This window comes from Portunus trituberculatus, chromosome 25 (assembly GCF_017591435.1).
Source record: "Portunus trituberculatus isolate SZX2019 chromosome 25, ASM1759143v1, whole genome shotgun sequence".
Taxonomy (NCBI): Eukaryota; Metazoa; Arthropoda; class Malacostraca; order Decapoda; family Portunidae; genus Portunus; species Portunus trituberculatus.
In genome coordinates, this window is record NC_059279.1 from 8,987,241 (window position 1) to 9,012,548 (window position 25,308).

General features: G+C 39.6%; 1 protein-coding gene across 15 annotated transcripts in view; it reads left to right on the forward strand.

Annotated features, from left to right (window-relative positions):
• The window catches only part of LOC123508978 (protein trachealess-like), a 586,870-nt gene that overhangs the window by 499,042 nt on the left and 62,520 nt on the right, over positions 1–25,308 (forward strand). For 11 of the 15 annotated variants that reach the window (XM_045263069.1, XM_045263076.1, XM_045263066.1 and 8 more), the window contains one exon: positions 10,307–10,348. The exons of the other annotated variants lie outside the window; for them this stretch is intronic. In XM_045263069.1, the coding sequence (XP_045119004.1) occupies positions 10,307–10,348 (42 nt within the window). The remainder of the gene's footprint in view (positions 1–10,306; positions 10,349–25,308) is intronic. 15 annotated transcript variants of the gene reach the window in all.

Sequence of the window (25,308 nt, forward strand, 5' to 3'; positions counted from 1 at the left end):
GTTTTACCGTTCACTTTTGACCAGTCTTCATTTCCTGCCTTTCATTTTCACTGTCTTTTGTCTTTTTTTTTTTTTAGCAATCCTGTGCTTGTATTCCGGATCGTGACTCTCTCTCTCTCTCTCTCTCTCTCTCTCTCTCTCTCTCTCTCTCTCTCTCTCTCTCTCTCTCTCTCTCTCTCTCTCTCTCTCTCTCTCTCTCTCTCTCTCTCTCTCTCTCTCTCTTTCTCTCTCTCTCTCTCTCTCCCATCCTTTCTCCTTTCCTCCGCAGATTTCCCCTCGACGTAATGATAACACTGGCGGAGGTAATGACGCCACGTCCTTCCTAGCAGACGTGAGCACCCACCTCCTCCCTCCCTCTCTCCTTCCTACAGTCCCTTTCTCCTCTTCCTCCTCCTCCTTCTCCACCTCTCCTCTTACCTTCCTTCTTTCTTTCAATCTTCTTACGTTCTTTCTGTCTCATCGTTTCCTTCTTTCCTTGATATTCTCTTTTCTAACACCTCTCTCCATTCCTTTCTCTCTTCCTCCCTCTTTCCATTTTCCTTCTTTCCTCTCGCCTTCCTTCCTCCCTCCTACTAATCTTCTTACATTTTTTTTCATTTTCATTTGTTCAGTCTGCCTTTTCTCTTCTTTATATTTTTACTCTCCTTTCTCTCTCTCTCTCTCTCTCTCTCTCTCTCTCTCTCTCTCTCTCTCTCTCTCTCGGCTTTGGTGAGAGTAATGGTGGTTGGTGTGATTGAATTGGAAGGCTGTGGTGGTGAAGATGGTGGTGGTGCTGATAATGGTGGTGGCCGTAATGGTGGTTGCAATGCTGTCTCTTTTACAGTGTATTGATGGAGGTGGCTGAGGTGGTGGTGATGATGGCCGTGGTGGTGGTGATGGTGATGAGTGATGGCGGCAGCTTTGTTGTCTGGCGGCTGTGGTGGTGGCGGCGGTATTAGTGGTGTCGTTACAAGTCTAATCAACATATAAAGTGTAAACTTCCTGGCATTTACTTCACACTAATGCATTTATAAAGCCAGATCAAGTATTGTGATAACCTACGCTCAGTTTGCTTCCACGTCCATCACTGCGCGATTTCCTACGTAAGTTTCCTTAGGATGGCGCGGCGGTAATAACACACATCCGATACAGATAGTAGGTCCATGATCCTCACGTCTAATTACTCATATATCACGAGTAACACACTATAAGGCAAATTGCAACAGTTACCTCCTCCATTCGAGACTCAGCAAGAACAACGAGATATTGCAAAACATTACATTAGAGAGCAAACATCACCCGCCTGTCTCTTTCCCTCTTATTACTGCTGATGAAGTTGAGAGACAAGGAACAGAAGGTTGGAGGATGGTGGTGGTAGTGGTGGTGGTGACGGACACACGGGAAATCCACACCAGAGAGAGAAAACAAAGAGCTGTAGTCATTTAATTAATTCATCAGTCTTTTCTTTACCTCCAGCCATTGTGCTTTCCAGAATTTACAAGACGAGTGTATATTGGTTTGAGCCTCGGTGATATCAGGCTTTACCGAGCCATAAAAGAAAAAATAAACAGCTGCAATCATTTGATTAATTTCTTCTCTCTTTACCTAATGCCATTGTGCTTTGTGAGATATTAGTCCTCGGTGATATGAAACTAAACTCAAACATAATAGAAAAAAAAAAAAGAAAATGCAGAAATAAGACCAAACTGGAACCGTGCAATAGAGTAACATATAAAAGACTAATAATGAGCAAAGAATGAAATCCCAGATAGCCGGATGCCATCACTTAAGTGCGTTTACAGGTACTTAGCACTGTATACAGGTAGATGTGACGGGAGTACAAGGTGAGCAAGAGGTGACAGGTGGGGAGTGACGAGCGGATGGGGGTGTCACATATAAAACCACGATGGGTGACGGGTTATGAGAGAGATGCAATGCCAAAAATGATGTGACACGTTTGGCAGATGGTGTGTAAGGGGAAGTAGGCGAATTATGTAAGCGAAGTATGAGCTATCAGTAGTACGTAGTAGTAGTAGTAGTAGTTGTTGTTGTTGTTGTTGTTGTTGTTGTTGTTGTTGTTGTTGTTGTTGTAGTAGTAGTAGTAGTAGTAGTAGTAGTAGTAGTAGTAGTAGCAGCAGCAGCAGTAGTAGTAGTAGTAGTAGTAGTAGCAGCAGCAGCAGCAGTAGTAGTAGTAGTAGTAGTACTGGTGTGCAGCAGCAGCAGTAGTAGTAGTAGTAGTAGTAGTAGTAGTAGTAGTAGTAGTAGTAGTAACAGCAGCAGCAGCAGCTGCAGCAGTAGTAATAATAGCAGCAGTAACAGCAGCAGTAGCAGCAGCAGCAGCAGTAGTAGTAGTAGTAGTAGTAGTAGTAGTAGTAGTAGTAGTAGTAGTAGTAGTAGTAGTAGTAGTAGTAATAGAAGAAGAAAAAAAAACGTAATACGAGCTGTAAATATACTTCCTAAAAATTAGAGTAAGAAAAATAACACCAAAGCAGGGGCAAGAGGTGAAATTAGTAGTAGTAGTGAAAGTACAATGTGATGCAGTAGTGGAATGTACTTAAGTTGGAGTAGCGCAAATGTGTACTTAGTAACAAACAGGAGAATAACCAGGGATAAGTAAGCAATAGTAACAGTAAGAAACTTGTCATATTGACCAATGTAAGTAGTAGCAATAGCAGTATTAATAGTAGTAGTAGTGGCAGCAGCAGAAACAGCAGCAGTTATAGTAGTGGTAGCAGTAGCAGCAGCAACAGCAGCATCAGTAGCAGCAGCAGCAGTAGCAGTAATAGTAGTAGTAGTAGTAGTAGTAGTAGTAGTAGTAGTAGTAGCAGTAGTAGTGCTAGTAGTAGTAGTAGTATTTGGAGGGAGGCGGCCAGAAGCAGACAGTGGGCGAGTCACTACGGACGCTTTGCCAGCCTAAAGGTGAGAGGCGCACACCACCACCACCACCACCACCTTCTGCTGCACCACCAACCTCGCGTCCCACCATCATCACCTCCCTTTCTCCTGCTCTTCCTTCTCCTCCTTGAATTTCCTTCCCTTCACCACCACCTCTCCTCTCTGCTCTTTCTTTCCCCACATCCCTTGTTCCTCGATATTATTGCATCGTTTCGTGTGTACTTGTTTTCTTTCTAAACCGCTTCTGGTAGGAGAGAGAGAGAGAGAGAGAGAGAGAGAGAGAGAGAGAGAGAGAGAGAGAGAGAGATGTGAAAACCTTTTAGGAGAGACAGAAAAGAGAGGAAGCTAAAGAGGAAAAGGGATAAGAGGGAGGAAAAGACGGCGACAAGGGGAAGGAGGAGGAAGCGGCCATCTTAGTATGCCAGCCGGCGCAGTAATACCAACCTGTATCTCACATTAGCGGTCCAGCGTCTCATTTCCCTTAATCTCGCTGTCGGAACGGTAGCGCCTTTGCTTCTCTCCACCCTCCGTCTGCGGCTTCACACACACACACACACACACACACACACACACACACACACACACACACACACACACACACACACACACACACACACACACACACACACACACACACACACACACACTGCCTCAACACCACATGTATATATTCACCTTTACACTTCATATCCAGCAAGTATATACGTGGCACAGATAATCCTGACACCATACACCTGATACCAGTCGCTGCCTTTCGTCACATATTAAGTACTGAGTCTCTAGGCGTCTTGTCACAGTGCGCGCCTTTTCCATAGTAATGACTGTGGCCATACCCTTGATACCACCACCACGTCTTGCCCGCCATATATACGTTCACTACACCCCTATTCACATGCGCCATACATGATATACACTACATGCAAGTTTATTCCCACGTAAAAAGTCTTTGTTTACGACCTCGTACTTACCTGCCGGGTCTTTTTACACCTGTTCTCTTGTTTTCTATCTCTTACTTGTTTATCTGTGTATTCTTTTTTGTATTTTTAACCTATTCACTCTTATTTTAGACATATTTCCTTACTCACAATTTCTCTGGAACACTTTTATACTTTATATAGCTACTTCCAAACATTATGGTGTCTAGATATTGTAAAATGTATTTTTCCACTCACCTTTATTTTCTCGCTGGTGTTTATAAAGATTTCATATATTACTTTTTTCATAATGTGAATTGTTACAAATCGCAGTGAAAGGATAAAGATACATTTTTTTAATATCCGTTTAGATATATCAGTAGTAATGTCTCACTCACAACTTCGTTTAGTTTTCGCATTTTGACTTCCGTTGTGGTATTTTCTATCTAGCGTTGAAAACATAGGTAGGAGTAGCATTTTTATTTACAACCTTTATTTTTTTTTCCGCTGTGTTCCTTCCCTCTTGTTTAAGTATTTTTTTTCCATTTTATATATCTACGTGTTCATTTATATTACCATTTCTTGCTTCTTGTGTTTATTCCAGTTCTCTTTTCTCTCTCCTTTCTCATCTTTTCTTTCCCTTCTATTTTCCTTATTTTTATGTGGTGGTCTCTTTCTATATTTTATTTCACTTTTCTCTTTTCCTCTTCTATCTCCTTCCTTTTATTCATATGTACTTCTAATGGCCCATCCTCCCATCTTTATTTTCAGTTCTCTTTTCTCTCTACTTTTTTCCCCCATCTATTCATGTGTTGGGTCCATTCCAGGCCCCTCTTTGTTGGCCGTCACCGTAATTATCCCTGACCTTTCCCTTAGGTTCACCGTATTATTGTTTTGGTCTATAAGAATCCTGCCTCGTTTGTGGTCCTGCCAGGAATCCCTCACTAATGACCGCACAATTAGTCCCTTGCTTCGATGTAATCTCGTACCTTCTTCCTCGTCCCTCGGAACAACACAAGAATGGAAGAGGTGGATTAGAGCCTCTCATCCACATCCACCCATTTTTCTTAGCCCTTTTGGCACTTTTGAAGGTGAAGACACGCAAGAGGCTATATACAGTACACCACTACACCGTCAGTATCACCACCACACTAGTTGCACGCACCACACCACACTACAGTCAACACCATCACAACACTACACCGGCCTTGCGTCCACCACATCCGTATGCATGCTGCCTCCTCGCTTTCCAAATTACCACTCGACTTCTGGTCTTGTATCTGGCGTTGAGCTAACCTCTGATGATTTTAATTAAACCCGAAAAATGGGACTGTTCCAGCGTGCCTTGCGGAGGTGGTAATAGCCTCTCTGTGTCCTCCTCCTCCCCTCTTTCCTCTCATTCTTCCTCTTCTCCACATGTACTCTTCATTTTGTCGTCTTCTTCTCTTTCCTCTCTCTCTCACTCTCTTCATCCTATTCCTTAACTATATTTCTCTTGCTCCTATCCTCTCTCTGCCCTCCTCCAATGTTTCTTCTCATTCTTCCTCTTCTCCTCCCTTTTTCTTCCTCTTCTCTCTCTTTTCTCTCTTCTTCCTCTTCCTGAGATATATTACTTCCTACTCCTATCCTCTTTCTGCCCTGCTTCCCTCTTCCTTCTCCCTCTTTTCTCTCTTCTCTACATATATTTCGTATGTATTCCTTTCTATCCTTTTTCGGCATCGTTTATTCATGTTCTTTTCCTTTGTTTGTATTTTTAACTTTATTCTGTTATGTATTTCTTCCTCTTCTTATTTTCAGCAACGATTTACTTATTTTCGTTGTTCTATCCTCTCTTCCTTACATTTCTCCTTTCCTTTTATTTTTCCCTCTTTTTTCCTTACTATTACTATGCTTTCTCTTTTTTTCTTCGTGTTTTCCTGTGTCTTTTAATTCTGCTCTTCATTATTCTCCCTTTTTCTTCTGTATTTCTCACACCTCAACCTCAATTCTTACCTCTTTATCACCTCTTTTATTTTCTGACCTTCATCCTCTTCTCATTCTTAAGCTCATTGTTCTCCTACAGTTCTTCTTTCTTACTATATCTTCATGTTGCCTCCTCTTTCTTCCTTCTCCCGTCTCTCTTCCCTTCTTGTCTTCCTCGGCCTTGTCTCATTTACTAAAACACCTCCCGCTGACATTACCCAAATTTGGGCTTTCCAGTTATATTTTCTTTCATAATTCATATTACGTATCCATTGTCTCTTATCATAATGGAGGCGTTGCTTGTGCTAGGTACTGTTTACATTGTTTTTGTTGTGCTTTTTGTGCATATATTTGTCTGTAAGTGGGTTGTGTGTTGCTCCACTTTTTGTTATTTCTTGTTTTATATAAAGCTTTTATCTTATTTCGATTTTTTTCTTTTTCTTAATATTATGTCCTTATTTTATTTTTTGTGTGTGTTCGTTGCCTTTGCTTTACCTTACTTTTTCTTCTTTTTCTTTTTTTCATCTATCCTATTCCTATGTTGGATACCTTTTTCCTTTACTTATTTTTTTCTCCACAACTATTTCATTTGTCATCATCATTTGGTATTTTTCCCTCTAGGTTCCTCTAACCCTCCTTTACATCAATAATTTTTTATGTCTCTTGTTTTATATATTTTTTTCTTTTGGGTATTTTCAAAATGTGTATATGTGTTCCATTACCCACTCAATTATCTACATCATTTGGTATTTTGTCTTTTTTTTTCCAAATCCACCTTTACCTCAATCTTTCTTTTGTCTTTTCTCTTTTATATATTCTTGTTAGTTTCAGTCTTAGTGTATACGTCTGTTTCCTTCTTTATCATCCGTATCTTCTTTATATTCCGCGTGTTTGTGGTCACCCTGGCAGCAAAACACTGTGGCAATCCATCACTCCATATGAACATTAATGCCCTCATGCTGCTCCTCTTCCCTCTCTTCTTCCTCCTTCCCTCTCAGACACAAGCCTCTCTCCTCAAGATCCCCGCGCTTCTTACAGTTAGGTATCATATTATGTTCTCCCTCATTCTCCCTGTTCTTTCCTATACACCCTTTATTTTCTCTCTTTTGGTATAGTTATTACTTTCTCCTGATCCTATTCTATTTCCTCGTGATTTTCACCGTCTTTACAACTATCCTTATTATCATTTATTCACTCCTCGCGTCTCTCTCTCTCTCTCTCTCTCTCTCTCTCTCTCTCTCTCTCTCTCTCTCTCTCTCTCTCTCTCTCTCTCTCTTTTCTCCAAGTTCAGGGCGTGGCATTGAGTTGAGCGGAGTTTTTCATTATTTTCTTTATTGCCGTCGAGTCTTGTAATTGCAAGTCGGCGTGTGCGTTAAATGTGCCGTTAATCTCGCCCTCAGCTCGCCTCGATTTTAATTAGCGCTAAAAATGATCCTGAAACTATGTGCCGAACCATGAACCATCCCCGAGGCTCTGCGATGCTCCCGCCGGCTTTACTGTGTCTTGCCTGTTTAGATATTTATTGAGAGAGAGAGAGAGATTTTTTTCTATTTTCTCTCTTTTCTCTTACTCCTTTGCTCCATCTTGTTATCCTCTCGTCGTCTTTGTTTTTTCTTCATCAGTAATAGTAATAGTAGTAGTAGTAGCAATAATGGTAATACGAACACTCCTCAAATCATTAAAACTGAAAGAAGCTTTTCTATACTCCTTTTTTATCTTATTTTTTCCATCGTTATGTTTTTAAAGACGTAATGAATTTGCACATTGTCCGGACTAATGTTTTTCTTCCGTCACCATTACCACTCCTCCTCCTCCTCCTCCTCCTCCTCCTCCTCCTCCTCCTCTCATTTTTTCGTGTGATTTTCAAAGGACGTGGATGACAGTGCACGGTCGTCTCATTCCTCCAGAGTCTTGTCCAGTGACCTTGCCAGCTAGACCTGCTCTCATACATTGCCAGAGTAGAGAGAGAGAGAGAGAGAGAGAGAGAGAGAGAGAGAGAGGGAGAGGGATGAGAGGCGTTGCAACATCCCGGGTACTGCTGAGGCCAGGAAGGGCCGCTGAGCTGGTATAGAGTCCCTGAATAATGATGCTGTGGAGAGAAGTGTTTTATAGCTCACTTTGTTCGCGGACTGCTGTTATTAGAGACATTTTGGAGCGTCACTCAGTATGGTAAGGTTTTTATAAGGTTGTCTCGTTTTCTCCCAGCAAGTCATTCGCCTGTCTAATAAATTGTCGAAAAATTCATCCCAGAAACATGACATTACTCGAGTTAAGCACCAAGTTGGATTACATCACAAGTGAACGCGCTGCTGCCCACCGTCTTCGCTTGATAATTATTCCGTAATTACCTTAATGAAATCAAGAGCCTCGGGAGGATAGCTGGCCGTCCTCTCCTTATGGATAATGTATTCCCTTCCCTGCCAAGTCCCTCCCGCGCACCCACGGCTCCTGGCTTCCTGGCGATGGGTGACTTGGAAGTGGAGGGAACATTGTGTGTATGGCTAAGCAACAAAACATACTGAAGGTAGAAAAGGACAGATAGCCTGTGTGTGGCTAAGAGTAGAAATGTGACTCGAGTACATATGAGTATCTAGTGAAGAGAGGACGATGTTTTTTATTTTGTAGAAGGTAAGGTTTGATAAAACCATGTGAAGCCAAGGAGAGGAATGTAATATGCGTAAAGATAACTATAGAAAACTATAATGTATGTTGTAGGTCTGCAGGTAAACGTAGAATAGATTGTGTAGATAAGAAGAGGATTGTGGCTTGAGAACCTGAGGAAAGTTGAATTCTTATGAATAGAAGCAATAGTAAGGTAAGGATATAAGGATAGAATAAAGTAAGAAGAGGAAATATCACGAGTTTATTAGAAAAAGAGTTCTACGTAGTAAAGAGAAAAATATATGTAATGTAAGAGAAGATGGATTCTCTCAGAGGATACCTAGGTGAGGAATTAGGATGAAGTATGGAATGTAATGCAGAAATTAATGGCTTTCTTCAGTGTGTTTATGGGCGATACCTAAATCTTATGCATAGTAGGAATTGTGTAGAGGCTTAAATGCACGTGCGTAATTTTGGTAAAGCTTTGTGTCGAGGAAATAACAGGCCGATGGTACGCCCTGAAAAGAGAAGGAAGTTAGTGTATTTACTCTTGCAGAATGGGGGAGAAAAATCCGCCACCAGGAGAGACATTCATAACACAACAATAAATTCACAAGTGCACAATAACATAAACTCCTGGATTCTTTTTCACATTCCAGGGCCCCACTCAGCATCCCCTCCAGCCGCTCTTGGCCCCTCCTCGCTCCCCACGACGATACGCCTCTCACTCCCACTCCTTACACCATCCTCATCCCTCGCCCCTTCCCCTCCGTCCCCCTACTTAATGAGAAACAATTTATTATGCCGGGAAACAAGCTTGTTAGTGCCGGCCTGAAGTTTGCTCACGCGGGGACCACTGTCGGAGAAGTTTTATTGAGCCGTAGAAATGAGAGAGAGAGAGAGAGAGAGAGAGAGAGAGAGAGAGAGAGAGAGAAATCTTCATGAATTATTTCTTTCCTTAATACTACAAAGAGCAAGATTCAAAGAAGTATCATTATAACAAACATCCTACTATTCTTCACATGGAATATGGATCGGAAAGTACATAAGGTAATACAATGAACAACTCGTGTCTTTCTTAACAAAACACCTAAACAATTCTGAGGCCCCATGGTTTGCCTGCCTTGACAGATTAACTAAATCAACACCAGCATAACAATTCCTAACTCAAAATATGTACTCACTCATTATGTAGTGTGTATCATATTCTACGAAGCTCATGAATGAAATTACTCGCAAAAAATGAATATATATATGCTAATACCAATTAATGGAAGGAGAATAACAATAAGAAACAAAGACCTGGATTAAAAAGAAAGTTGGTATGCAAATACTAGTGTGATAGTCCGAATGGTTCATGGTGATTATTTTTTACCATTAATTTCTTCTGTCCTTATTGAATGTCACCCACGAGACAAGAACATAGTGAGTTTATGCGATTCCTTTGTATTGTATTTCTCATGTACATATTTTGCAATGAGGTGTATTAATGTATGTAAGTGTTGCTCTTTCCACGAGGGAGATGTGTACTGTCCTTTGTGTGTGTGTGTGTGTGTGTGTGTGTGTGTGTGTGTGTGGAAAGGGAGAAAGGTTGAAAGGTTGAAGGTTTGTTTACTCATACAGACCTCGAAAAGTATATATGAGTATCACATGACAATTAGCAAATATTTATCCTAGTGAAGGAAAAAATCATTTATTTGTTGTTCCGTCGTTCACCATAAGGTTACATAAAAAATACCTACAAAAAAGAAAATATATATCACTCTTGCATAATTCTTTGCCTGTTTGTTTATGTGTGTAGTATCTAAGAAAATAGAAGACTGATACTTAAGTGACGTATTGAAAAGCATTACCTGTCCCTGTCCATTTCTTTCACCCATACCTTACCTGTGACTCCTGTGGACGATTGTTACCTGTATACACCTGACACTTACCTCCTCATTTCTCACTTCCAGCTTTGCACCAGACCAACAGTGGCGACAATTGCCAGATGGAAGGTAGGGAGACGGCGACCCCCAAAGTTGTAGAAATCGTAGTGTGTGTTGTTAACTAATCCTCGCCTCTCCCCTACTCATAGCACCCAACCCACCCACACCCACACCCATGACCTCTTCCAGCTCATACCTGATGCCTGATACGTGTTGTAATTAGTCTATCAAGCCTTTCTTCTTTTTTTTTCCGTTCTCCATTTATTTTCATATATCTTTATTTTTTGCTCGCTCCCACTCTTTTTTTCAACCTTGATTTATTGTGTTATCTTTCTTCATCTTCGTTCTCTTATTTCTAAACGACCAAATTCTCCTCCTCCTCCTCCTCCTCCTCCTCATTCTCTTCTTCTTCCTCCTCCTCCTCCTCCTCCTCCTCCTCCTCCTCCTCCTCCTCCTCCTCCTCCTCCTCCTCCTCCTCCTCCTCCTCCTCCTGCTTTCCCTGATACTTTTCTCATATTTTGGCATAGTTATATATATATATATATATATATATATATATATATATATATATATATATATATATATATATATATATATATATATATATATATATATATATATATATATATATATATATATATATATATATATATATATATATATATATATATATATATATATATATATATATATATATATATATATATATATATATATATATATATATATATATATATATATATATATATATATATATATATATATATATATATATATATATATATATATATATATATATATATATATATATATATATATATATATATATATATATATATATATATATATATATATATATATATATATATATATATATATATATATATATATATATATATATATATATATATATATATATATATATATATATATATATATATATATATATATATATATATATATATATATATATATATATATATATATATATATATATATATATATATATATATATATATATATATATATATATATATATATATATATATATATATATATATATATATATATATATATATATATATATATATATATATATATATATATATATATATATATATATATATATATATATATATATATATATATATATATATATATATATATATATATATATATATATATATATATATATATATATATATATATATATATATATATATATATATATATATATATATATATATATATATATATATATATATATATATATATATATATATATATATATATATATATATATATATATATATATATATATATATATATATATATATATATATATATATATATATATATATATATATATATATATATATATATATATATATATATATATATATATATATATATATATATATATATATATATATATATATATATATATATATATATATATATATATATATATATATATATATATATATATATATATATATATATATATATATATATATATATATATATATATATATATATATATATATATATATATATATATATATATATATATATATATATATATATATATATATATATATATATATATATATATATATATATATATATATATATATATATATATATATATATATATATATATATATATATATATATATATATATATATATATATATATATATATATATATATATATATATATATATATATATATATATATATATATATATATATATATATATATATATATATATATATATATATATATATATATATATATATATATATATATATATATATATATATATATATATATATATATATATATATATATATATATATATATATATATATATATATATATATATATATATATCTCTCTCTCTCTCTCTCTCTCTCTCTCTCTCTCTCTCTCTCTCTCTCTCTCTCTCTCTCTCTCTCTCTCTCTCTCTCTCTCTCTCTCTCTCTCTCTCTCTCTCTCTCTCTCTCTCTCTCTCTCTCTCTCTCTCTCTCTCTCTCTCTCTCTCTCTCTCTCTCTCTCTCTCTCTTGATTACTCGACCTGTGACTAACAAGTAATTAGAGGCTGCGATGATTAGTACGTAAGTGGTTACTCCTCCCCCTCTCTTTCTCTCAACTAATTAGCACTGACTTAATATACACTAATAGTCATCGTGGCCGAGTCTCCATAATGACCTAACGTAGTAATAATAATCCTAGTACTAATTATTTACTGTACATCACTCATTATTATTAACATACGTAGCTCTAATGGCCTAATTAACTGTATCTCTGGTTGGTAATAGTGTGTGTGTGTGTGTGTGTGTGTGTTTGTGTGTTGCTTTTCCTGTTTCAGCTTATTCAGTTTTTTTTTTTCTTTTTTTTTTTAGGGTAAGATCAAGTTTTTACATTGGTTTCCTTGTATTTGTTTCCATTTGTTGTTGTTACCATTGTTGCTGTTTGTCAATGTTTGTTATTTCCTATTTTCGTTTATTTTTTTAGGTGCTTTTTTTTTTTTCCTACCTTCTCTCAACACATTATTTATTTAGTTTGAGTTTTGTTTTGACATAATTCCGTTCTCTGAGTGTGTGTGTGTGTGTGTGTGTGTGTGTGTGTGTGTGTGTGTGTGTGTGTGTGTGTGTGTGTGTGTGTGTGTTTACCTCTCCGGCTTCGCTTTAATTATCAGCGTTAAAACAATAATGACTTTTTTTAGCACCGCATTATGGAGGAATTAGTATTAATTAGTTCGGTGACGCGTTTGGACTTGCATTTTCCAGGTCGAAACAATTAATTAATAAACCGGATGTAGTACCTGGTTTTCTGAATCAGAGAAATCGGAACTATGTGAGCAATATGTGTGTGTGTGTGTGTGTGTGTGTGTGTGTGTGTGTGTGTGTGTGTGTGTGTGTGTGTGTGTGTGTGTGTTCAGAATGGGAGAGAGAGAGAGGAAAATTATTGTATTGTTATTTATTTTTTGTTGTTGTTTTTATAACTACTGAGGTTGTTTGCACCTGGAAATGTGATTGATGTGACTTGTAAACACACACACACACACACACACACACACACACACACCGCGTAGTGTAGTGGTTAGCACGCTCGACTCACAATCGAGAGGCCCGGGTTCGAGTCCCGGTAAGCGGCGAGGCAAATGGGCAAGCCTCTTAATGTGTGGCCCCTGTTCACCCAGCAGTAAATAGGTACGGGATGTAACTCGAGGGGTTGTGGCCTCGCTTTCCTGGTGTGTGGTGTGTGTTGATGTGGTCTCAGTCTTACCCGAAGATCGGTCTATGAGCTCTGAGCTCACTCCGTAATGGGGAAGACTGGCTGGGTGACCAGCAGGCGACTGAGGTGAATCACACACACACACACACACACACACACACACACACACACACACACACACACACACACACACACACACACACACACACACACACATCCTTTTGCAATTACCTCAGCTTATTATGGCAACATTAATTTTCTGTTTCTCCAATAAGAGCCTTTTTTTTCATATCATCTTGTGGGATATTTTTATGCTCCTAATTTTCTTAACTTTTCCTCTCTTCCTTGGTTCTTCGATGGCCCGCCGTTCCCTTCCCCTAACACACAGGCGGTAATCTAAGGTAATTGGCTGGTGATTGAGGGACTAACTTGAAGATTTCCTCCTGTGCTCCCTCTTCCAGGGACCGGGGTAGGTGCTGAGGGTCTGGGTTCATTGATATAGTATTACACACCATTCCGGCGCCTCCTTCAGTAGACACACAGATGTTGGTCCCTTGCAGTTTAACATGGGAAGACTGCGGCTAAGTTGGGAACTTTTGGTTGAGACGTGATGGTGTCGTCCCGCCAGATTGACTGATATCGCTGCCTCACTACCTCACCTTCATATTCTCGGTGTTGTAGAGTGTAGGAGTGTCCGCCGTTGTGTTGTTGTGTGGTGTGAGTTGTTATCGTGAAGTGTTCTTGTGTTGCCTTCGCTCCTGTGTGTTTTTCTCATGGTGATAGAGAATCATTTAGTATTTGATGGGAACTGAAAAAAAAATGGGATTTTCGCACGCGTGGATGTTGTTGCGCTCTGATGCGAAATCGAACGAAGTGCTGAGGAACTGTCCCCAGACTGGCCATTGTTCGCGTCTGTGATGAAATGACATTTTTCACATCTTTTGGCCGGTTATTGTGGTCATTTTTCGTCCGGATGGAGGTGTGATTATGTTGATTGAATTTTCCTAGAACACAAAGAATCGGCGGACCACGAAGACACAGTGGCGACGGACGCCTCGCTTTCAGGCGGCTCGGAGTCTTCCCAAACAAGCCTCAAAGAACGTCAGTCATCAACCCTTTTTGCTGAAATCTAATAGGCGACATAATCGACGGTGATAATGGCTCTTGAATATTTTGTTCCGCGGGCGACACGGGGCTTAGTGATAGTGTTCAGGGGAGGACAGCGCCGCGGGCAGGTCGGACGAGGAGCAGCGCGGCGAGGCGCGCCCTTGGGAACACTTTGCCAGGAAGCCGCAGCTTCGTTACGGGACTCATCTGGAAGAGTTTTTCGCATGGTTGGTGCCCAAAGGTTAGTGTTAAAGGAAAACTAAATACAGGTGACCGCCATGCCCAAAGAAGCGAATCGGAATAGCCTCAAGTTAATTGCGTGAAGCTTGAGGCGTCGTGACACTGCCACTGCTGCCAGTGGCTCTAATTTTCAAGGTTTTCTCATCACCTAGAAACTTGCTTGCGACCCAAGAAAAATACCGCCCTCGTCGCCTCCTGGCCTCGCCTCGCCTCGCCTCGCCTGGGGCACGATCGATCAGGAGGATGCGGCTCAAGACTGAGGCCAGCCATTACTGGGACGCCCTAAGCTGTGATAAGCTACGACTGTACCTACCTTTGTGAAGGATGGCACCCACCTGTGCCGACTACATAGGTTGTTTTTGTTGTAACACCAGCTGTTTCACACACACACACACACACACACACACACACACACACACACACACACACACACACACACACACACACACACACACACACACACACACACACAGGTCAATATGAATTATATGCACACAACTGCCTGACACCGAACATACATATCACAAGACCTAAACAATTGATATTCTCTCTCTCTCTCTCTCTCTCTCTCTCTCTCTCTCTCTCTCTCTCTCTCTCTCTCTCTCTCTCTCTCTCTCTCTCTCTCTCTCTCTCTCTCTCTCTCTCTCTCTCTCTCTCTCTCTTTCCTGTTTGTCATTAGATCACCCCCTACGTAGTGGCAACTTACAGCAACAAAGAAGAGAGAGAGAGAGAGAGAGAGAGAGAGAGAGAGAGAGAAAAAAACATATATTTGGGTCGGTCGAGGTGTGAGTCACAATTAGAAGCCTATTCAGGTGAGGGGGCTAATTGTTTCGCTTTTCTTGTCGCCTTTCTCGGCGCGGACCTTTGATGCCTGCGAGGGACGTCCACCATTAATCTTGTTACAAAAATGTTGGCAAATGATCGACCCAACACTGTGCCAAGCGTCCCGCACACCACACTACCTGGCACTCTATAGCAGTAGGTGATTCCATACACCTGGCACTCCTCACCACCTTTTATTCGACGCATGAAGCTCCGTGCCACCCGCAACCCTTCGCACCTGTGTCTTGTTTCACTCCTCTCGCACACTTTTTTACCTGAGGTCGCCATGTTTTTCACACCTTTTGTTCTTTTTTTTCTGTCGTCCTTTAAGAGGTTCTTTTTCCTCTTACCTCCTTGTCAGTCTCATTCAACACCCGCGTGGGAGGCTCGCCTTGTTTGGTGGTGGGGAGGGAAGCGCTGCCCACCCAACTCTAGTGCACGACAGGAAGCTTTTTCGTGTAGTAAGACCTCACTCTGTCTTACTTGAATGCCGAGATGTATATTCAAAGCCCTGTATTTTTAAAGGTAGTTGGTTCTTATCACAAGTATTTTCCTAACCCCCATTCATAGATCCTTATTTGTGTTCCAATGAGGATGCATAATTCGCATAATTTGTGTTAAATTACTTATTAAAATACACTTGAATATAGTACTAACTTCCATTGAAGTCTGTTAAAAATAAAGATAAGACATTCAAACGTTTGCGAATACGAATCAAAGTATATTACGGTAGGAAGATTACAAATTACTACAATGTTGCGTAGAATTGAGACAGGAAACGCTCAAAATAGAATATGATGTTAAAAGCACGGCCAGTGTGTAAATTATTATTGGCAAAAAAAAGTAAGGTTGACTTTGAGCAAAACAGGAAACGCTCGAAATAGAATAAGATGTTCGGCAAAGTAGCAGATAATAGCAACATAACAGGCCATTAAAGTTAATAGGGTTTGTTGATCATGTGAGTATAAAAATAAAGCAGTTGTTAAAGATATCGTGTTGGTGATGCTGAAAGTGGTAGCAGTGATAGTTATATTTGTGAATTTGAAAGCAAAGTAACAATAAAGTAATTGAAATATAGTAATAGTAGCCTGATAGAATAGTACCTGAAATAGTAGTTATAGTATAGTAGTAGTTATAAATGTATTAATGATGTTGAAAGTAGATAATGTGACTTGTGAGGTTGTTAGTGAAAATAGTAGTAGATGTGAAGTAGAAATGAAGTAATGGTAGATAGCGGAAATGGTAAATTAGTAGTGTAAAGTTTTAATTAAGGGCAATGATAATATTGATGAGGTATGAAATAAAACTAGCAGTAGTTATATGTAAGTAATAGAAATGAGGTTATTATATGATACTAAGTGGAGTGGTGTTAGGTATGTTATTTTGAGGTTATAGATAGTAGTACTGAGTGATGGTGAACTTTGAAATGAAAGTAGTAGTATGAAACAGTAATAATGAAGTTGTGATAAGATACTATAGTTATATAAGTATTAGTTTATTGTTTTTGTTTTACTAGAAATGATAATGGCGTCAAGCTTTGAAGTGAAAGTAGTAACATCAATGAAGTTATAATAGAGTACTAGTTAGATTAGTATAATTTAGTTTTAGATAGATTATCTTAGTGATGTTAGAAGTAATAACAATGATAGTGATGGTGAAGTTGAAATGAGAGGCGTCACTTGCACCGAGGGCTCTCTCAGTCACCAGATTTTCTCACGTGCGAAAGTGTCCGTGTCATGGCGTAGTCCTCTCAGCCGCTAGGACCTGGGCCTCCAGCTGGTCCCTCCCGCTCCCTGAGCCTCGCCTACCCCTCATGAAGTGGGCGGAAGCCAATTAATGAGGCCGATCATGTCTCATCCCACCAAGAGGAAGTCACGAGGTGGTCTGTCGCTTTTTTTTACCCTCTCTCTCTCTCTCTCTCTCTCTCTCTCTCTCTCTCTCTCTCTCTCTCTCTCTCTCTCTCTCTCTCTCTCTCTCTCTGTCGGGTCCTCTAAGATTTCCCGAAAGACGACATTTTTTCCCCTTTTTGTTATTTTCTTTCTTCATTATCTCATATTTCATAGTGTGTTATTCAGTGTACTACGGTGTGTGTGTGTGTGTGTGTGTGTGTGTGTGTGTGTGTGTGTGTGTATCGATGAGTCTCTCCTTCGACATGATAAGATAAAAAACGGAGGAAGCATAAAAAATGGGAACTGGCAGCTGCAGCCAGCGAAGCGTGGGGAGGCGCCGCGGTGATGTCTCTGGCGGCAGGACTGGGGGCAAGGGCACGCCATAGTAGTACTTTGCACACCTTGCTCACTGACCTAACCTTAATGAGCCTTGAAGCAGCTATAGGTACCCATGTATAGGCCACGCCAGTGTATGTTTGTGTCGGTAAATGGGAGACGACTTCTGTAATACCTTCCTTATTGATATACTGAGGCTTCAAAGGAGTATCTTTGTATATACCTTCCCAATGTGGATTTATGGAGGTAAGCAAGAGGGCTTCCCAGACACCTAGATCACTGCTTATCCTTAGCGAGGCTTCAGGTTGTATACATTCATGATTATATTTCGCTAATATAGACTTTTGGAGCTAAATACTATTTCTAGAGTACCTTGCTTACTTACCTTAGCTGATCCTTCAAGCAGTATATATATAGGTGTTCATGTATAAGCGTCGCCAGTGTTGGTTTCTGGAGGCACACATGATGGCTTTTTAAACTACTCTCGTATCCAAAACAATGTAGTAAAGACATCAACAAAAAACAGAAAAACGCTGTTTTCCAAATTTTAGGAAGTCACTGGTGCTCACTCCAGCATAGAAGAATAATCATAGTATGCTTTCTTTCATCGTAAATATGTAGAACACAATTTTTCGTGGTGATATCAACTGAAAATGCTTCTTTTCTTGTCCCAACAAGGGAGAAAATACAAGCTCCGACGCTGAAGCACTTCTTCACTGCCTTGGACGTAGAAATAACAGATCAGCATCCTTCCATTACCTTATCAGAAACAGTGACGCTAAAAAAATGACATTTGTAATTGTATATAATTTCATTAACTCCATCAGCTGTACAGTCAAGCGAACGAGACCCAGTTATTGGCAAAGGAGAAGCAAGACAAAACTCTCATTTAAAAACGAGATAAACTGTTGCCCGTGACCGCATTTTGTAATGCTTCTATCATTGGGTTCCTGCCACAGACTTTTCCTTGATCGGCCTGGCTTCCTCTCGCGGCCCTCCCATCAGACACTAGCTCCAACGCGAATAACGAAAGAGCCTTGTTGGGCTCTTCAATCTGGTCTTTCATTATTAGCTGAAGTTAAGCATGGATGTCTTCTTTCTATCATTAAGAATGTTTTGAAGTACGGTATCAGCTGTGTGTAGGAGAGGAATGAGAAAGGGGTTGGTCTACGTAGTTGTGGCTGAGCAGGGCGGGTTGGTACGATCGTATTGAACTGACTGACTAAAGGGAAAGGCGACGGGGAGATAGGATGGTAATGCAATGAAAGTTACTAGGTCTCGTGATTCGTGTGAGTGTATGTGTGTGTGTGTGTGTACGTACCATTCTGTTTTAGTCTATCTACACGTCCTCCTATATCTACGTCTGTGAAACGCAACTTACACAGCAACACTCGTTTCGCTGCCACAAACGTTCGCTGCACGACCATCTGACCATTTTAAGACTATCCCCCCTGGCTACCATATGCCCCTCCCATTCCTCCAGTTACGCTCCATTCCACCCCATTCCAGTTCACTCTTGCATCCCTTTGCTTCCTGCCCATCCCTTGCCTTTCCTTCCCTTCCTTTTCCTTATCCTACATTAATATCCCATAACCTTTCTTCCTTTTCCTTCTTTCTTCTCTTTTCCTTTTCCTAAGTACGTTGACATCTCCATGCCTTTCTACTCTCCATTTCCTTACCACACTACTTTATCTCCTCCTTTGCCTTCTCTTGCCTTTCTCTACTCCACTTACTCCCACCGTTTTCTTTTATCTTTCCTTCCATTTCTTTTCTTTCTTTATACTGTTATCCTTTCTTATTTTCATCAATGTCTCTTCCCTTTCTCTGATCCACTTACTTCCTTCACGAAGTTGAACATTCCCTTTGCCACTACACCGGCAATTCGGTCTTAACTCTTTTCTCATCTGTGTTCACCTTTCAAGTATGACATAGTTCCAGTATGCATAGTATCATTTGCTCTGATCGTTGTTGGCTCTTCAAAGTCTTAATCTCGAGTTTCTAGTCTCGGTAAACTGCAATAATCACTTCTTTTCATCTGTCTGAGAAAATAGTAATGATGTAAACGAAAACAGGATTCATATAGTACACACTAATTTGCTGTAATATGTTTTGGATCATCAAAGTTTTGTTCTAATTGCATTTCTTTCTTCCATTCTGTTCTCGTATTTTTCCTTCTTTTTTTAATCCGGGTTTTATCTCTTGGGTCACAGTATAGTTATACTTTCCTGTCTCGCTAAGCTGTGAAAAATAATTCTATCTGTCCATATGACTATTTGTAGACAAATGTTATTATTAGTCAAGGAAACAGAATAAAGACGCATTTAAGACAATCTATTTTTCTTAGATCAACTTTTCAAGGATTCCATCTATCCATCTGTCCACTCAATTCTCTTCCTCTTATGGTCATTTTGAGTCAGTATTGATATCACTGCAGCAAATTATTTGAACGGACATAAAGGGCATTTAAAAGGAAATGAGTTTAATTTCACATTTTCAAGAGACTGGTACAAAACATAAGCATTTTAAAAGTTGCAGATAATGATGTGAAAGACTGCTACTGGTAAAAGGGTTAAAAGAGAATAGTGAATAAAACAGGGAGAACAAGAACTCATCTGATTCGCTTTTACTGTCATTCTTATGTAGACTCTCTGAATTTAAAGCCACTTTCATTTCTACTCTCACGTCTCCTTAAGTCCAGGCGTTGCTCCTCCACACACTCACTCACTCATTCTCTTTACCTCTTAAGCTCCAGAAAGGCGTGTTAGCACCTGTGAAACCTGGCCAGTCATCTTTGTGTCGTTGAAATACAGTTCGTCATTCTCCCCGCCACAAGAGACGTGAGGACAAAAGAAATAATTGAGAAGAGAGAAAGAGAGCCAGAAGAAAAAAATATATAAAAAATAGACTGGATTTTTTTTCTTTTCTTGTAACATACTTCGTTATTCAATTTGTTCTGGAACCATAGGGAGAAGAGAGAGAAGGAGGAGGAGGAGTAGCAGGAGGAGGAGAAGGAGGAGAAGCCATTGTTTGGACTGAGTGACCGGAGAGAGAGAGAGAGAGAGAGAGAGAGAGAGAGAGAGAGAGAGAGAGAATGAGAATAGGGTGATTCGATGAAGGTGATAAGGAGAAAGTATGAAAAATGTAGAAACAAGGAAGAAGTGGGAATGGGGGAGTTGGATATGGAGTACAGTTGATAAATTAGGTGTGACTTAATGCACGTCACGACTTCAGGCCAATGATACTTAGCTAATAAAATCCCTTGAGTTAGCATGTCGCTCTAGGTAGAAATAAGAGTAGGAAGGGTGTTTCATGAAATAGGGAGTCGTCTGTACCTCTAATTTCCACTTATCTCTAATTTCCTTGTCTTTTCTCACGTTTATTCTCAGTTTTGTGCATCCATCTGCGTCTTTTTATGCCATTTACTCTTTCCTTGCCTCGCACCTCCATTACTCACATGCCTTCCTCCTCCATTCACTTCATGCATCTCATTTCCTCCACAATCCTTATCCCTCCCATGTCCTTTCCTTACCCTCTGCAGCACTCCCTCCCTCTCTCCCTCGTTCTCCCACTCTCTGCTCCCCCATGTCCCCGAGTGTTCATCTCCTGAGACTCTCCATCAACATTTTCTCCAACGTCCCTCCAGGTACTCCACCAGTCCTTTGCTCCGCCACACTTTTCGCGACATTTTCCAGACCCTCACAATATTTTCCCTCCCGCCTTGTCGTCGCCTCACACCTTCCCTCCTTCCATCCCTCCGTCCCTCCGTTCCTTCTTTCACCTTCCTTCTCTCTCTCTCTCTCTCTCTCTCTCTCTCTCTCTCTCTCTCTCTCTCTCTCTCTCTCTCTCTCGTCGTCATCGTCATCGTGCATATACTTTTCTCGTCTCTTTTTTTTCTTTTTTTTTTTGCCTTGCCATTCCTTCCTTTCATCCTGTTTCTTCATCGCCTCCGTCGTGTTGTCATTTCCTCGCTTCGATCGTGACTTGCACGTAGCCACGCCGCCGATATTTGTCTCCTTGTCGTAATACTTTCCATTTGTATTAATTTGTGCTTCACTTGAATATTTTCTCTTCGGTTTTCTTTTTTTTTTTTTTTTTTTTTTTTTTGCCTTTCTTCCTATTTCGCTTCCTTCTTCTCCTACTCCTTCTCTTCCTAATCCTGTTTTTCACGTTTATACAAAGTCAATCTTTAGTTCAGTACAAGATAAACAAAATAACATCAACGCAGATTGATTTCAAAACTTTATTCGATGCTTAAAAACTAAAAACCTATATGAGGAATGACAAAAAGAAGCCTGGGAAGGAAGAGAAAACGAGGGAAAACTGGGAAAACAAGCGGTTCGTGGCTAGCGGGATAGGAGGAGGAAGAAGAGAGAGAGAGAGAGAGAGAGAGAGAGAGAGAGAGAGAGAGAGAAGAAAAACACTATACGAGATGAGACAGGAAGAAGTTCATGAGGAGAAGAGAAAATGAGGGAAAACTGGGGAAACAATACCTTCATAGCTAACAGGGAAGGAGGGGATGAGTTATGAGGGAGGAGGTGAAGAACGGTCATAACCTTCCGTATGACCGCACGCTGTCGCAACCTTGAGTGAGTCCCGCCTGCCCCGCCCTCGCTCCCCGCCGTTCAAGCCAAAGATTTACATTTAAATTTGGTTCGTGTCCCGGCTAGTCGTGCGTCATGCCTGCGATTAAGGACGCTAATTTATATATATTCGAGACGATCTTCAAGTGGGTGATGTGATTTCTTGATTTTTATTGTTCTTTTTTTTCTTTCCTTCGTCTTCACTCTTTTATTTTACGAGTGAGTGGTTAGTACATATTTTATTATTTCTCTTTCTATTTCTTTTTTCGCTTCTATCTTTTCTTGTTCTACTCTCTCTCTCTCTCTCTCTCTCTCTCTCTCTCTCTCTCTCTCTCTCTCTCTCTCTCTCTCTCTCTCTCTCTCTCTCTCTCTCTCTCTCTCTCTCTCTCTCTCTCTCTCTCTCTCTCTCTCTCTCTCTCCATGTCTTTATCCTTTATTACTTCTCTGCTTTTTTTCCTTGTCTTCCTCCTCTTTCTTTTCTTTATCTCCTCATCCTCTCCCTTCTTTTTATATCTCCGCCTCCTCTTCCTCCTCCAATTCTTTCTCGTCCAGCTTAACTTGTCTCGAATACTCGTTGTGAACCGCAAGATGATCCCTTTTTCTCAAATGCACTGAGGATTAGTGAAGGTCTGGCTGATCTTAGACAACAGACGGTACTCCTTCGAACCCCTTTTCCTGTCCCCATAGATTCGTTCCCAGCTAAAGGTCATGGATTAAATGAAAGTGTATCCGATTTCAGTTGTGTTTTTGCGGTGTTTTTTCTCTCCTTCTCTCTTCCTGATTCTCTATTCGACAACTCTTCCGTGACTGCGTCATTAGGATTAACAACTTTGCAATAAAAAACTAGCATCGAATTTTCCGTGTAATGAGAATGAAGACTTGATAAAAAACAGACACCTCACTTTGATCGCAGTGACCCTTCCTTCCGTTTTATTTCACTCTTTTCTTTTTTTTATTTTTTCCTCTTTTCTTGCGTGTTGAGCTTCAATGACTTATTTCCTCTCGCTTATTATTTTTTTTCCTCCTTTTCGAAATGCGAGTCAACTTTATTTGGGATAAGGTGGTGTCGATTTCATCCCTCCACTTAAACCCTGCGCACCCAAATGAGAAGTACTTCCCTGAGTTCTAGTGTGTGGTGTGTCTTGGCACGCGACTCCTGTCAGGGATGGGAGAAGGTCATGGATAGGTCCTCAGTATATTTTCTTAATACATTCTCGATCTGATTCAGTGGAAAATTAACATTGATTTGGATATATTGTTCTTCGAAGGTTATTTATTTATTAATCTTAGTTTTTTATATATGTATTTAAGCTTCCTTCTGTTATACAAATATAAGGATTATTGTTACTACTACTACTACTACTACTACTACTACTACTACTACTGCTGCTGCTGCTGCTGCTGCTGCTACCACTATTATTATTATTACTACTATTAGTACTTCTACTACTATAATTAGTACTACTACTACTGAAAAAAGACGATATTCTATTAGAGCCGTTGAGTAGGAGACGCGAAAACAAAAGAATTATCTCTCTCTCTCTCTCTCTCTCTCTCTCTCTCTCTCTCTCTCTCTCTCTCTCTCTCTCTCTCTCTCTCTCTCTCTCTCTCTCTCTCTCTCTCTCTCTGGAATTCGAGTTTTTCTCTTTATCAGTAATCTGAGAAACGACTGTCGCGCAGAAAAGGGAAAAAGGAAAAAAGGGAAATGAAAAGGTGCTTGAAGATAAATGTTTGGGTGACGGCGGCCACGTGGCGCTCCCCCATTGGCTGTCTCTGCCGCAGTGATTAATGACAGAAAACGGAGACACGTTGCCGATTGAGTTTTGAGGGAAGACATTCTTATTCCCTCTAGCCCGAAAAAGAAGGAAAAAAATGAGTCCAAGTTTGATTTATTTAGTTATAAAAAGTGATTCGAGTAGACAGGCGTGTTTTATGAATTGCCGTGTACTCTTTTGTTATGGTGTGGTGTGTCGTTTATATGATAATGTTTGTTTACGAGATTTATTGCTCTTTGCCATATTGATAAATCTATTTTTCATGTATACTTTCTTATTTTTTCTTCTTATTTTTCTGCCTTTATACATCTCAGGGGCAGAAGTACTGAGCAATTATTCGTTATGGTTCATGTGTGTGAATTGCTTTACTAATTTTCTCTTTCAAGGTTTAGTCGCTCTATTATTTCATTTACTCATACATTTGAATATTCATCCATCTACAGCTATTTGTCTAAGATTAAAGAAAAATACTTCACTTAATGCAAAAAAATACAAGGTGTCAACTGTTTATGCCGTGCCTGTTCTTTTACTTATGTATGCTATAAAATGTAGTGGTGATTTGATAAGTGTGTGTGTGTGTGTGTGTGTGTGTGTGTGTGTGTGTGTGTGTGTGTGTGTGTGTGTGTGTGTGTGTGTGTGTGTGTGTGTATAATTCACTACGGTCGTCTGCTGGTCACCCAGCCAGTCTTCCCCATTACGGAGCGAGCTCAGACCTCATAGACCGATCTTCGGGTAGGACTGAGACCACAACACACACTCCACACACCGGGAAAGCGAGGCCACAAGCCCTCGAGTTACATCCCGTACCTATTTGCTGCTAGGTGAACAGGGGCTACCCATTTGCCTCACCGCGCCCGGGACTAGAACCGGGGCCCACTCGATTATGAGTCGAGCGTGCTAACCACTACACTACGCGGTGTGTGTGTGTGTGTGTGTGTGTGTGTGTGTGTGTGTGTGTGTGTGTGTGTGTGTGTGTGTGTGTAAGTCGCATGATCCGCTAGGGGCGTCATTACCGTCACTATCACTATGCTAATCC